The 13767-nt window shown below is 46.8% G+C and overlaps 1 protein-coding gene across 1 annotated transcript in view; it reads right to left on the bottom strand.

Moving 5' to 3' along the window:
* The window catches only part of VPS26C (VPS26 endosomal protein sorting factor C), a 46192-nt gene extending 38807 nt beyond the window's left edge, over positions 1-7385 (bottom strand). The window contains exon 1 of the mRNA XM_042999004.1: positions 6803-7385. Coding sequence (XP_042854938.1) covers positions 6803-6859 — 57 coding nt within the window. The 5' untranslated portion in view covers positions 6860-7385. The remainder of the gene's footprint in view (positions 1-6802) is intronic.
* Between the last annotated feature and the right edge of the window lie 6382 nt (positions 7386-13767).

The raw sequence follows: 13767 nt of genomic DNA, 5'->3' as shown, positions 1-13767 counted from the left end.
GCTATGCCAAAATAAGAATCTTACCAACATCTGTCTAGAATTTATGCCTAGAGTATTATTTGTAATTACAAAGGAAAATCTATAGTATACCTATGAAACCATAGCTTTCCCTTTCTGATTGATGCGTTTAGAAAACTATTAGCTTTATGAATTTAGTTTAAAGGCTTCAACTATTGTTTAATAAAGTGTTAGAGTGCCTACTGAGTAGGCAGGTACTGACGGCCCTAGGTATATAAATGTAAACAAAACAGTATTGTAGTTAGGAAGATTCAAAGAACAAGTTAATTGCAACAAGTTTAACTGGTGCAATGATACAGGTACCTATAAACGGTGTTGCTGATGCATTACAGGTTACTACTGAGTTACAGAAAACATGGCATGATACTAAGTCTTTTCCTGACCACCGGACCAACACCTCTGCTCCACCATGATCACACATTCCAGTTCAAGGTACTCATAAGGAATTTTCTAAAATTCAAATTTGCAATTTAAGAACTATTCTAAGTTGGGGCGCCTGGGTGGCTCAGTCGGTTGAGCGTCCGACTTCAGCTCAGGTCATGATCTCGCAGTTCGTGAGTTCAAGTCCCGTGTCAGGCTCTGTGCTGACAGCTTTGAGCCTGGAGCCTGTTTCCAATTCTGTGTCTCCCTCTCTCTCTGCCCCTCCCCTGCTCGTGCTCTGTCCCTCTCTGTCTCTTAAAAAATAAAAAATACAATGTTAAAAAAAAAAAAGAATTATTCTAAGTCTATGAGTGAGAATTGTTTTTACAACAGAAATGAAAACACACACTTCTAAACAATTCATGTGTCAAAGGAAAAACCATAGTGGAAATTGGAAGATATTGCAGTAATATCTCATTATAAAGTATGAAATGCCACAAATCACACCTCACGCGACACGGTGGTAGAGTGATTTGGGGGTCTTCCCATGTCTGCAGTGTGAGGTTGCTGTGCCATGCAGTCTCGGTGGGGTCCTCTGGAGCCGTGTCTTCAGGCAGCGCGTAGGCAGAGCAGATTTGCGGTTGTAACTAAAGCAGTCCTTAGAGGGAAATGTCTGCATTTTTAAAAGGAGGCTCTAATTTGATATGCTGAACAGTCAAGTTAGGAACATAAAAGACAACAACAGGAAAAAGGCAGAATAAATTCAAGAAAAAGAGGGGAAATATTTGGAAAGATGATAAAGTGAAATCCCTTTTAAAAACTGCTGCGGGGGCACCTGGGTGGCTCAGTCAGTGGACCGTCCAACTCTTAGTTTTGGTTCAGGTCATGGTACCAGGGTGGTGGGATTGAGCCCTGTGTGGGGCTCTGTGCTGAGTGTGGAGCTTGCTTAAGATTCTCTCCCTCTCTCTCTCTTTTCTCACTCTCTCCCTCTCCCCTGCTCGTGCACTCTCTCAAAAAAAAAAAAAAAAAAAAAAATCACTGCCAAATGGGATTATAGAAGTCACTGGAAAAGCCTACAAAAAAAGGTCCGAAACCTTTTTACTGGACTCGGACTGCTTTGCAAATGTCTGCGGGTTCTTGTTCACTTTGCCGCCCTGTCTATTCCTCCTGGTGGGAATGAACAGGCCCGGTGGGGAGGGAGACCCCAGACCAGTGCTTAAATTTCAAAGCTAGGTGCAAACATCACCGCCAGTGAGCTCCAGAGGGCCCTACTACTGCCCGCCCGAAATGCGGATGCCCAACTTTGTGCTCATCTGCCACAGACGCTCCTATCTGAGCTCCTTCTCACCTTTCGTTTATATAGTTACCCATCTCTCTCTCTGACCGCCAAGCCTCATGAGACCAAAGACACGGGGTGAATAAATTTGTTTAGATTAAGTAACAACTAAAAAAGGAGGAGACTGATGGGGATGTGGTGATATGAACAGGTATCCAAGACAAAGAGACACTGTTAAGCAGAAAGAACAAGGTGTGTGTGTGTGTGTGTGTGTGTGTGTGTGTGTGTGTGTGAGTGCATGCACATGTACACCTATTACTCATAGGCAATGCCTGGACCAGTACGTGAACTGCTAGGGGATACCTCCAGGGTACAGAAAAGGGGGGGGAGAGGAGGAAGAACTTGCTTTTCACTTAGCAGCCTTCTATAAAATGTTAAGTGGTCAACAAGGCATGAATTACATTTTTATTTTTTAAATGATTCAACTGTGACTTTTTAAAGTCTATCATTTTGTCAATAATAGGAAAAAACTTTTTTTTTTTCTAGGAAAAAACCCAACTGCCAATTTTAAACCCAAGGTAACTCAGGTTCTCTGGCATCTGCAGAATCAAAGCCATTTTCAAATGCTTTTATGATAAGTAAAATACTGAAAAGCACAGTAACAGAATCAGTACATTCTTCTGAGTAGAAGTCATAGTTTTTGTTTCATTTTTAATTTTTTTAAGAAACCAGTGGTTTCCATGGTTTAAGCGTAGGGGAGAGGTTCTGATTTATTTTTTTATGTTTTATTTTAAGTTTATTTATTTATTTTGAGAAAGAGAGAGAGTGCACGTGCACATGGGGGAGGGGCAGAGAGGGAGAGAGATCCCAAGTAGGCTCCACACGATCAGCACAGAGGCCGAAGCAGGGCTCAAACCCACCAACTGTGAGATCACGACCTGAGCCAAAATCAAGAGTCAGATGCTTAACAGACTGAGCCACCAAGGCACCCCTATTTTTTTATTTTAAAGTTTATTTACTTATTTTAAAAGAGAGAGAAGGAGGAAAAGAGCTAGAAGGGGGGCGGGCAGAGAGGGAGAGAGAATCCCAAACTCGATCTAACAAAGAGCTGAAATCAAGAGTCAGATGCTTAACCGACTGAGCTACCCAGGCGCCCCAGAAGTCATAGTTTTTTAAATGGAAATATTATAATACTATTTATAACACTCTTAGGAAATTAATAACAACTATTTCTACATTATAAATTCTACCATGTTGCACAATTATAGTCACTCTTAGGGAGGCAGGATGGCAAGACGGTTGGATGGACGAAGCTAGCTGGCCTGAGCTGGAATCCAGGCTGTCACGAGTTGGGTAACCTTGGGCAAGTTTCTCAACCTGCTTAGGCCTCAGTTTCCTCATCAGTAAAACGGACTGATACGGCCTGACTAACAAACCCATACCAGTGCTTACCAAGTACGTCTGAGTGGAACAGAAGACCGCTTTATGTGGTTACACAGGCAAACATGTTTTGCATGAATGGCAATCACTTATGACCTAAGGATCGGGCTAACGTAGGTGGTAGCCACGTCAAACAATGACAGTTACAGGTACTGTGCTCTGGTGACCCACTGAGGAGTCAAATCTTGAGTAATGGAATCTTTACCAGCGCTGTTGAGATGTGCAGGGAAAATCGAAAACTTGTATGTGATTAGTTCCCCTTGCGGCCAGTAAGAGTGGGAAAAAGAGGCCACCCCTCACACGACCATGGCCCAAACTATGCTTGAAACACGCACTGTCCACAGGACCTGAGAGCATCAAGCAACTGGCCAGCAAGGGTCCTGCCGGCTGGAGCCTAGGAAGCCACCATAGCAGTCCTGGCCTACTCCACCTATCCTGAATCACAGACCACGGAGTCTGACATCCGAGTCACAGGCACATACGTCCAGATACATACTTTTGTTGGTTGATTAGACTGCCCAGTGTAGTAACATTTCTTCTTCCTTTGGCTTCTAAAAACATAGACAGCAACCATCTGTTTAGGAGACGTTACCTCGATTTTTCTCTTCTACTCACCATGTATGGTCTCCCAACGCGAGATTAAGAAACACTGCCGTAGGGGGGCACCCGAGTGGCTCAGTCGGTTAAGTGTCCGACTTCGGCTCGGGGCGTCATCCCACGGTTCGTGGGTTTGCGCCCTGTGTCATCTGTGCTGATCGTGTGGAGCCTGCTTGGGATTCTCTCTCCCTGACCCTCCCCCATTCATGCTCTGTCTCTCTCTGTCTCAAAAATAAATAAATGTTAAAAAAAAAATTTAAAAATAAATAAATAAATAAATAAATAAATAAATAAATAAATAAATAAAATGTTAATTAAACTACAACCGCCATAAGCCAGCAACTACAGGTTCTATTCCCCGTTAATGGCACTAAGGGACGTGCGCTAGTAGCTGTGCAAAGCTGACACCACCTTCGACTCCGCCACCCACGAGGCCTGGTCCTACAAGTGGAAGACTTCCAGCGGGGGCAACTTCACCGCTTCATTTCTTGCAGCTTTTCTAGATGCACCTTCGATTACTTGTGCCATTATTTAAAAGCCACAGAAAACATCTCAGCTGGCCCAACATCTCTGAATAGAATGTACTGACTTTTTAATGAAATGAAAATGATTAAGGCAAAATGTATACAGTCTCCTACCACTGCCTGCCCCCAATTCTTATTCTGAATTTCCAAGCCACAGAAAAGTTCCTAGAACACAAAATAGTAGGGAAACTGGAACACTCACACACAGTAGAGCAGTCCCAGTGCTTTGGAAAACAGTTTGGTGGGTCTTCAAAACGTTAAACATAAAATTACTGTATCACCCAGCAATTCCACACCTCTGTGTATATGCAAGAGAAATGAAAACCTATGTTCACACAAAAACTGGTACAGGAATGTTCATAGTAGCATTCTTCATAAAAGCCAAAGTGAAAACAACCTAAATGTCCATCCACAGATGAATGGGTAAATAAAACACGGTCTATCCATGCAATGGAATATTAGTCCGCCATAAAAAGGACAAGGAACTGATTGACATATGCTACATGTATGAACGCTGAAAACATGCTAAGGGAATTAAGCCAGTCATGAAAGGCTACATGTTGCATGATTCATTTATATGAAGTTTCCAGAATAGGCAAATCCATGGAGACACAAAGTAGATCTGTGATTGCCAGGGGCTGAGATGTAGAGGGGATGAGGAGTATCGGCTAACAGGTGGAGGGTTTCTTTTTGGGTGGATCAAAATGTTGTAAAATTACATGGCGGTGATTATTCACCCAACCCCGTGAATATGTTACAGCCACTGAATTCTACACCTTAAACGGATAAGTTTTACGGTATTTGAATTACATCTCAATAAAATTCTTATTAAAAAAAGAATACAAGGGGCGCCTGGGTGGCTCGGTCGGTTAAGCGTCTGACTTCAGCTCAGGTCATGATCTCGCGGTCCGTGAGTTCGAGCCCTGCATCGGGCTCTGGGCTGACTGCTCAGAGCCTGGAGCCTGTTTCAGATTCTGTGTCTCCCTCTCTCTCTGCCCCTCTCCTGTTCATGCTCTGTCTCTCTCTGTCTCAAAAATAAATAAACGTTAAAAAAAAAAAAAAGAATACAAGGTAGACTCGAGCAGAGTCCTCAATTATTAACACTTTGCCCCACTTGCTCTCTCTCTTCTCCTCACATCCACGCACACACAATATGTGGGTGCACTATTTAAAATCCAGTTATTTCCACACTTTACTCGTAAAGACTTCAGTATGTGGAGCATTCTCCTACATAGCCAAAATACAAATATCCCACTCGGGAAATTTAACACCCATACAAAATTATTTTTCGTACAGTCTATATCCAAATTTATTTATCAGGAATTACACACTGTATTTAGTTGTCGTATCTTTGTAGGCTCTTTTAATCTAGAAAAATTGCTTTTCATGACATTCACATTTTTGAAGAATCCAGGCCAATTATTTCAGAGTGTTCCTCAATTTGGAAATGCCTGATTGTTTCCTTACGAACTGATCTAAGTCGAACCCTTTTGGTAGGAATATCACATCGAAGGGCTTTTGCTTTTCAGTGCCATCAGGCCAGACCCTTTATTATCATGCCAGAACTAAACCTCAGTGTCACTAGTGGTGGCAGTGAGGTGATGCTCACTGTTGGTTGTCGTTGGAGTCCTGATAACCTGATTCCTCCATTATAAAGGTAGCTTTTCCCCTTTGACATTAACAATCTGGGAGGTGACCATTTGAGTCTGTGTAAATATCAGGTTTCCCCAGCTGTGTTGAACTCAAAAGGTTTAGCATCTGTTCATGATCTTTGCTTGGTCTTCGATCCTTTTTGAGACTGCTCTGCATTAATGTGACCAACTGCTACTCACAAGTTTGTTCCACAGTGCAAGCCAGCTGGGATTTTAACACCGGCTGCACATTACAATCAATGGTATCTCTGGGAGTGGGGCCCTGGCTACCATACTTTAAAATTCCCAAGGTGATTGATTCTACTGCAGAGTAGGGTTGAGCTACAAGAACCTTGCATCACCCTCGTTTTGCAAATAAGGCAACTGAGGACTGAGGAGATTAAGTGATTGGCGAATGGCAGGCACAAAACTTGTTAGTGCCATAATTAAGATTTTTATTTTTTTGTACTTGCATTTTAATATGCTACTCCTTCTGTAGATCATTCAAACAATAAAACCGGAGAAATAAGTCACTTCTGTACGGTGTTAGAGCTGACCGGGGCCCGAAGTGCGTATTTCTGCTTTCAAAGCGAATTCTGCTTTTCGTTCAGTAAGACCCCTGCAGTCACAGCAGGGGGAGCGAAGGAACGGGGCAGGTGGTCACCGAGCTCCTCGGCCCTCACTGGACAGCTCAAGCTCCGGAAGCAAGGCCGAGCCGGATGTTCACGAGGCCAGACGGTGAACGCTGCAGCCCAGGCGCCGGCCCCTCCGGCCCCCAGGCCCCGCCGACGCGGTGGCAACTCCGCCCGGGGTGCCCTCCTTAGGGCTGCGGGCCGCGCGCGGAACACACCTGGCGGGGACGCACCTGCAGGGGCGCTCTGCCCCGCCCAGGCACACCCAGAAGTGCGCGGGGCCCCGCAGACGACGGGACCTGCAGGCCCGCCCACCCTACTTACCCCGGCGTGATAAACCTTGTTCGCTCTCTTAATCTTAATATCCAGGCAGGTCCCCATTTCGAGTACTCCGCGGCCGGCAGCACTTCCTGCCGCGCGTGACCCGAGCGGAAGGCGAGTCGCCCCGCCCCTCCGACCCGGGCCCGCCCCTTTTCCCTCGCCGCTAGCTGTCTTTCCTGGAGACCTCGCGCCTTTCTCGGGATCGACTCCCCCGCCTTCCTTTTTCCGGTGCAGGGGCGGGCCTTAGCGCGGGCCGAGGGGCTGTCACTCTTCACCCCGCCCCTGCTGGGCGTGAGGGGCGGGACCGGGCCGGCCCCACCCTTTCCGTAAGGACTGTCCTAACACCGGAAATACCCTCCAAAACGGCTCGCTCCCGGCGTGCCCCGCGGTGGGGGGTGGTGCCGAGGTCGCGTAGCGCGGGCCCTGCCTTTGCGGGGTAAGTGAAGCTCCCGTCAGGCTGTGCGGCCCAGGGGCGCTGCGCTATGTTGGCCTTAAGGTGGTGATAACTGAGGACTGAGTTCCCTCCCTAGTCTCCTGCCTCTCGCCGTCTCTAGTCCTCCCCCACTCTCCCGAGGGTTCTGAAGACTGGCGTCTTCGCCTTTGCGGCACTGCCTCCCCTGCCCGCGGCCCCGCGCTCCCGGCCCGCAAGGCGCCGATTGGCGGGCGGCCCGCCCGGCCCGCCCCTGCCGCTGGGCCGCGGGCCAAGGTCTCGGGAGCACCAGGTGACCTCGCCCCGCTCTGAGTCCCCGGAGGCCGGCTGGGCGGGGCCGCGGGGGCTTGTGGGTACTCCCCCGGCGCGCGCCCTGGAACCGGGGGCTGAATATTCATGTCGGTGCGCAGGATGCGGGGAGGCGCGGCCCGCAGGCCGTGGGTGCCGGCAGCGCGCGCGGATGGGAACCTCGGCGCCGAAGCGGACCTGCCCAGTCTGTTTTTCATTCCCGGACGGAGCCGACTGAAGCAGGCACAAGACATATTGGTTTTGGGGGGAGTGGCCTCCAGGCAGGGCAGCAATAAAGTGGTAGGAAACGTTTTGCCGTGACGAATAAAATTCCTCGTAGATGTTTTAAACGAGGGCTTTGCCAATAAGCAGGCAGGTAACATTTCGTTATTTTGGCGATGCGGTGAAGAAGTGCTTTTTGTTCTTAAATTCTTTAGTTCTGATGTTTGTTTTTCAATGTGCATTGGTTACAGGATGACGTTAGAAATCTTCCGTAAAACGATTTCGTGAAATTAGTGTGACCGGTGCCTCCCTCTTGAGAATTTAAGGCATTTTATAGGACGACACTGATGGTGCTATAGCTACAATTGCTTTTGAAGGGTGATGCAAGGTGGTATTTCCCAATATTCAGGTCTCCGGTTTCAGCTCCTCTCTGCCCTCAAGGCTTCAGTCTCTGTCTTGGATGTCTTCCTGCAACTCAGACTCAGCAATTCTAAAACAATTCATTAGGGAGTTGATAATCACAGACTAGTCTATTTGCAATTCAAGAAATGAATCCCTCTCCACTAGACTCACCTAGCATTTCCAACTGGTAAATCTCAATCTCAGTAGACAATGCAGGGAAACAGGAAAAGAAACCTCTTACAGGGATCCACATCCTAGACTTGTCTGCCTCTGCAAACCTGCTTTCTACTTAACTTTACAACCAAACATTTCTTATTCCCTGAGGTCAGCTAGGCCATGTTTTTATTCCTCTTTGTAAGTTGTACACAATTTGTGTGGAATGCTGGTGCGGAGCAAAGAGCTCTGGTTCCAGCAATTGTCAGTGTAATCAGTTTGGGGGCCCTCTCTGTGTGATGGCTTTCAAACGTGAAACGGTCCATTTTTCTCCAGTCACTGTTGTTTTGAATCTTTTCTCCATCCCTCAGCTACACCTTAGGGCATACTCCTGTCTGGTCAGTTTCAGTTACTAAAAATCAGACCACATCAAAGTGCCAGTCTCAGGACATGAGTGGGATCCCAGATCCTTAGTTGGGAGTGGGAAGGTACGAGTCATGCTTCTGGCTCAGACACTTCTTCAGCGTCCTCTTCAAGGCCTGGATGCTTCTGTGTTGAGGCAAGCATCTTTTAACTGGCCACTGCCAAAGTTCTCTCTTAATTGATTCCTGCTTGTCTTGATAACTGGTCCTTGTTCAAAACTCCTTTCGTGGGGCACGTATGAGAAGGTCTGGTGGGCCTTCTCCCTCCCATGCATTTCCATGGAAGATCTATCTCCAGCTCAATATTTTCTTATCATCCCCTACCAGCACCCAGTAGTACACCCAGCCTCTTTGTGACGGTTCAGCAAGGCAGCTCAAGACCATTTATCTCCCACGGAGTCCGCGTGACCCATGAGAAATACACATCCTTGCCACACAAAAGGGCTGGACTGGAACCTGCCCCAAGGCCTCTCCTCTCCACCCTGCTGTCTTTCTTCAATCTTCTTGCTCCCTCCGAAAATGCAGGCAGGAATAAATCAAGAATGTAGGCCAGACAGGTTTGCAAGGAGTCAATGAAAGACCAGCCTCTCCTTGCAGTAGTCCCCACCAATACCAAGGAGAGATTACCTTGCAGCCTCCCCCTCTACGTCACCTCCCACCAGAAACGCTGAACTCTCTGCAAGGCCAACTGCCTCCTTTTATTCCTTCCTCTCCCTCCCCATGTCGACTGAGATGGAGAGGATTGGGGAAGTATTTGGTGGAAGCAGGACTTGACTGCAGCTCTTTATTAAGCTCTGGGGAAAATACCTGCCTCCAAGTGTAGGCATCTTTTGTTGGAAGATGGGGCACTATGCTTGTTTCAGCTGTGCTGAATGAGCGTATTGCCCATTCTGGGACTGTAGGAGACGGACCACTAAACATCTTTTAGTGGAGGCTGTGCTGCTCTGTTCAGACCTTTTAGGACTGAGGAACGTGTTTCTGAGCTGCTGGGAGTATTGCTCTCAAAAGTTGTCGGCTAAACTCACTCTTTAAAGCTTGCCCTTAGCTGAGGAAAACTGCATTGCCCAAAGTCATGGTCATTTGGGTGGGGGAGGGAATTTGGGGGAGACAGCCCACCTGTAATGACTAGTCAATTTAGAACATAAAGACTTCTTCCCTTCACCCCAGTTTGGAACGACTCTGAAGGACAAGTCAGCTCCCAAGATCCCTCTATTAGTTATCTATTGCTGTGTGATAAATTACCTCCAACAATTAGCAGTTTAACACAACAAACATTTTTGAACTCGTAGTGTCCGTGAGTCAGGAACTCAGGAGCTGGGTAGGAACTTCACTGGGTAGTTTTGGCTCAAGGTGTCAGGGGGTTGCAGCCAAGTCAACAGTTCTCTGAAGGCTGGACTGGACTGGAGGATACACTTCCAAGATGGCGCCCTTACATGGCTATGGGCTGAAGGCCTCAGTTCCTCACCACGTGGCACTCTCCACAGGCTGCTTGAGAGCCCTCACAGCATGGCGGCCAGCTTCTCCCATACCAGGCAGTCCCACAGGGAGAGCAGACCGAGCTCTGCAGTGCCTTCTATGGCCTAGGCTCTGAACTCTCACGTTTACATTTCCTTTATTGGTAGGAAGAGAGTCTGATTCCAGCCCACACCCAAGGGAAGGGGAATTTGGCTCCTTTGGAAGGGAATATCAAAGAATCTGTGGACATATTTTAAAGCACTCTGCGCCCATTGGCTGGGGAGCCTTCCTGTGATTGCATCACAATTAAACTTTTCCCTCTGCCCAACCCAACCCTGCTTGCTTCACCCCCACCCCACCCCCAACACCTGTTGATCTGGGGAACACTCCTTAATTTATTTCCTGCACATTCATCTCCATCTCAGGGCCTGCCCCTTGGCAACCAGCCTGCAACAATCCTGTCACGCCAGCTTCCTGACTTAACTTCTATGAGCCTCTGTAAAATGATCTCAGTGCTTCTTTCCTTATAAAGTGATTCATAACAACTCACATATATATAAAGTACTTGCTGTGGATCAGGCACTGTTCTAAGCACTTGAAATATTTTAATTTGTTCCATCCTTATAAGTACAGTTATGACTCCCTCACCTTACAAAAGGGAAAAACAGGCACAGAAGGGTTAGTGGACTCGCCCGAAGCCATGTAGCAGCTAAGTGGCAGCCACCCATTTTGATCCAGAGCTCACATGTGCAGTCACCAATCACCATGCTACGTATGTGCACGCGGCAAACGTTGGGCTTAGTGCCAGGGGACAGAGGGTCTTGATGAAAAGACCGGGCAAAGAACTGCCAATGAAATGTGAAAGTCAGGCAAGAGTTCGACTTACAGTCAAAGGTGATTTGAGAGAACTTGATGGTGAAGGCACACGCTGTAAAAGCCATAGGAGAATTGTATGGCACATGAGCTTACTGGGGCCACCATCAGAAAGTACTGCCAATGGGCAGCTGGGAACCACAAACATTATTCTCTTGTTTGGTTCTGGAGACTGAGGTCTGAAAACAAGATGTCAGCAGGGTGAGGTCCTTCCAGCAGGAAGGTTAGTTCCTTCCAAGGGCTGTGAGGGAAGGTTCTGCGCCAGGTGCATCTCCCTGGCTTGCAGATGGTGGTCTTCCTCCGCGACCCCTCACACTGCGTTACTTTGTGTGTCTTCATCCTCACCTGGCATTCTCCCCACGTGTGCGTCTGTATCCAAATGCCCCCCCCCCCACTTTTTAAAAAAATATTTGTATTTATTTTTGAGAGACAGAGACAGTGCATGAGCCAGAGAGGGACAGAGAGATGGAGACACAGAATCCAAAGCAGGCTCCAGACTCTGAGCCATCAGCACTGAGCCCGACATGGGGTGCGAACTCACGAACCGTGAGATCGTGACCTGAGCTGAAGTCAGCTGCGTAACCAACTGAGCCACCCAGGCACCCTTAAGTGTTCACTTTTTGTGGGGCACCTGGGTGGCTCAGTCGGTTGAGCATCCAACTCCGGCTCAGGTCACGATCTTGTGGTCCGCGAGTTGGAGCCCCGCGTCAGGCTCTGGGCTGATGGCTCAGAGCCTGGAGCCTGCTTCCGATTCTGTGTCTCCCTCTCTCTCTGCCCTTCCCCCGTTCATGCTCTGTCTCTCTCTCTCTCTCAAAAATAAATAAATGTTAAAAAAAAAAAAATTAAAAAAAAAAAGTGTTCCCTTTTTGTAAGAACACAGTAATGTTGGAGTGGAGCCCACACTAATGACCTCATTTTGATTTCATTACCTCTGTAAAGACCCTATTTCCAAATACAATCATGTTCTGAGGTTCTGGGGGTTAAGACTTCACCATATGAATTTGGTGGGGGCACAATTCAACTTGTAACATATGGCAACAATATATAGACAAAAATATTTTTAAAAAAATTTTTTAATGTTTATTTCTAAGAGGGAGAGAGACAGAGCATGGGTGGGGGAGGGTCAGAGAGAGAGGGAGACACAGAATCCAAAACAGGTTCCAGGCTCTGAGCTGTCCACAGAGCCCGACACGGGGCTCGAACTCACGAACCATGAGATCGTGACCTGAGCCGAAGTCGGACACTTAACCGACTGAGCTACCCAGGTGTCCCAAAAACATTTAGACATATAAAGATAAATGTACAGTTAGTAGATACAGTTAGTAGAAGATTTTAACAAAACACAACCTGTTAGAGACTGAGTGCATAAACAATAAAGGTATAGAGGATTTTAAATAATTAAGTACAATGAAATGTAATGGACTCACAGGGGATTCACCTTTTCAAGTTATCTGGAAGCATTGATTGCATACTATACCACAAAGGAAATCTCATATTCAAATAACTAAGTATGGTCCAGATACTTAAACCAGCCAAATTTTAACTATTTAGAAATTCAAGTAAACTCTCCCAAATGCATTAGGTCAAGGAGCAAATAAAAATACAGTAATCGACTAAAAATAAGGAAGTGTGAATGCTTCATACCAAAGCCTTTGGATACACTGAAGAAAGATTCCTCTGAAAAATTATTAGAAAAGGCTTTAAATATTTGGCCACGTGAAATGATATGATATGTGGAATTTGCTTTAAATTAACTCCACAAGGGGCGCCTGGGTGGCTCAGTCGGTTGAGCACCGGCTTCGGCTCAGGTCTAGATCTCACGGTCCGTGAGTTCGAGCCCTGAGTCAGGCTCTGGGCTGACAGCTCAGAGCCTGGAGCCTGTTTCAGATTCTGTGTCTCCCTCTCTCTCTGACCCTCCCCCATTCATTCTCTGTCTCTCTCTGTCTCAAAAATAAATAAACGTTAAAAAAAAAAATTAAAAAAAAAAAATAACTCCACGAAGGAGGGAAGAAAAAAGAGAGCAGGTATGGTTGGGACAGGGCCATGGGTGAGAGATGTTGATAATTATTGAAGCTGAATAATGAGGGCATGGAGCTTTATTATACTATTCTCTGTGCTTTTCTGTATGTTCGAATCCCATAGTAGAAGGAGACACTATTTTTGAAATACTAGCCAACGTATTTTTTTTTATCCCTTGTAATTCCTAGTAGGTACGCCACCACCAACCCTCCCTTCACCAGATTTATGCCCCGGATCACGAATTTGTGATAAAGAGCATTTTGCCAAAGACATGAAATAAATGTGTCTGATCTACAGGAAAAGGCACAGAAAGAGCAAAACCGATCTGGGGGCGAGGGCTGGCTGCCTGTCCTCTGGAGTCACCATCCTGGTTGAGGATGGGGCTGGGCTGGGCTATGAAAAGAAAGGAAAAAGCAGAGAGCCTGAGTGAAAGAGGAGAGGATTAGAAGACCCTGCAAGAGTGAGCTTCGAATTGAGTTGGCAGTGGGGAGAGCTCAGGCTTATTCTAGCAAAACGCTCTAGCATAGTGTTGGCTGGACCGAGAGGAGACTACAAACTGCACCAGCAGGGATACTGGCTGAGATATATGACATTTTTGAACCATCCACCTCTCCCCATCCCAGATAGAATTATTTCAGAGAGAAGGCAAGAAAGAGAATGGGGATGTGAAAATGGAATGTAATATAGTATCAACTGAGTTCCAA

This window comes from Panthera tigris, chromosome C2, assembly GCF_018350195.1.
Source record: "Panthera tigris isolate Pti1 chromosome C2, P.tigris_Pti1_mat1.1, whole genome shotgun sequence".
In the NCBI taxonomy this organism is placed as follows: domain Eukaryota; kingdom Metazoa; phylum Chordata; class Mammalia; order Carnivora; family Felidae; genus Panthera; species Panthera tigris.
The sequence above is the reverse complement of the archived record's forward strand: the minus strand, read 5'-3'. Positions and strand labels throughout refer to the sequence as shown.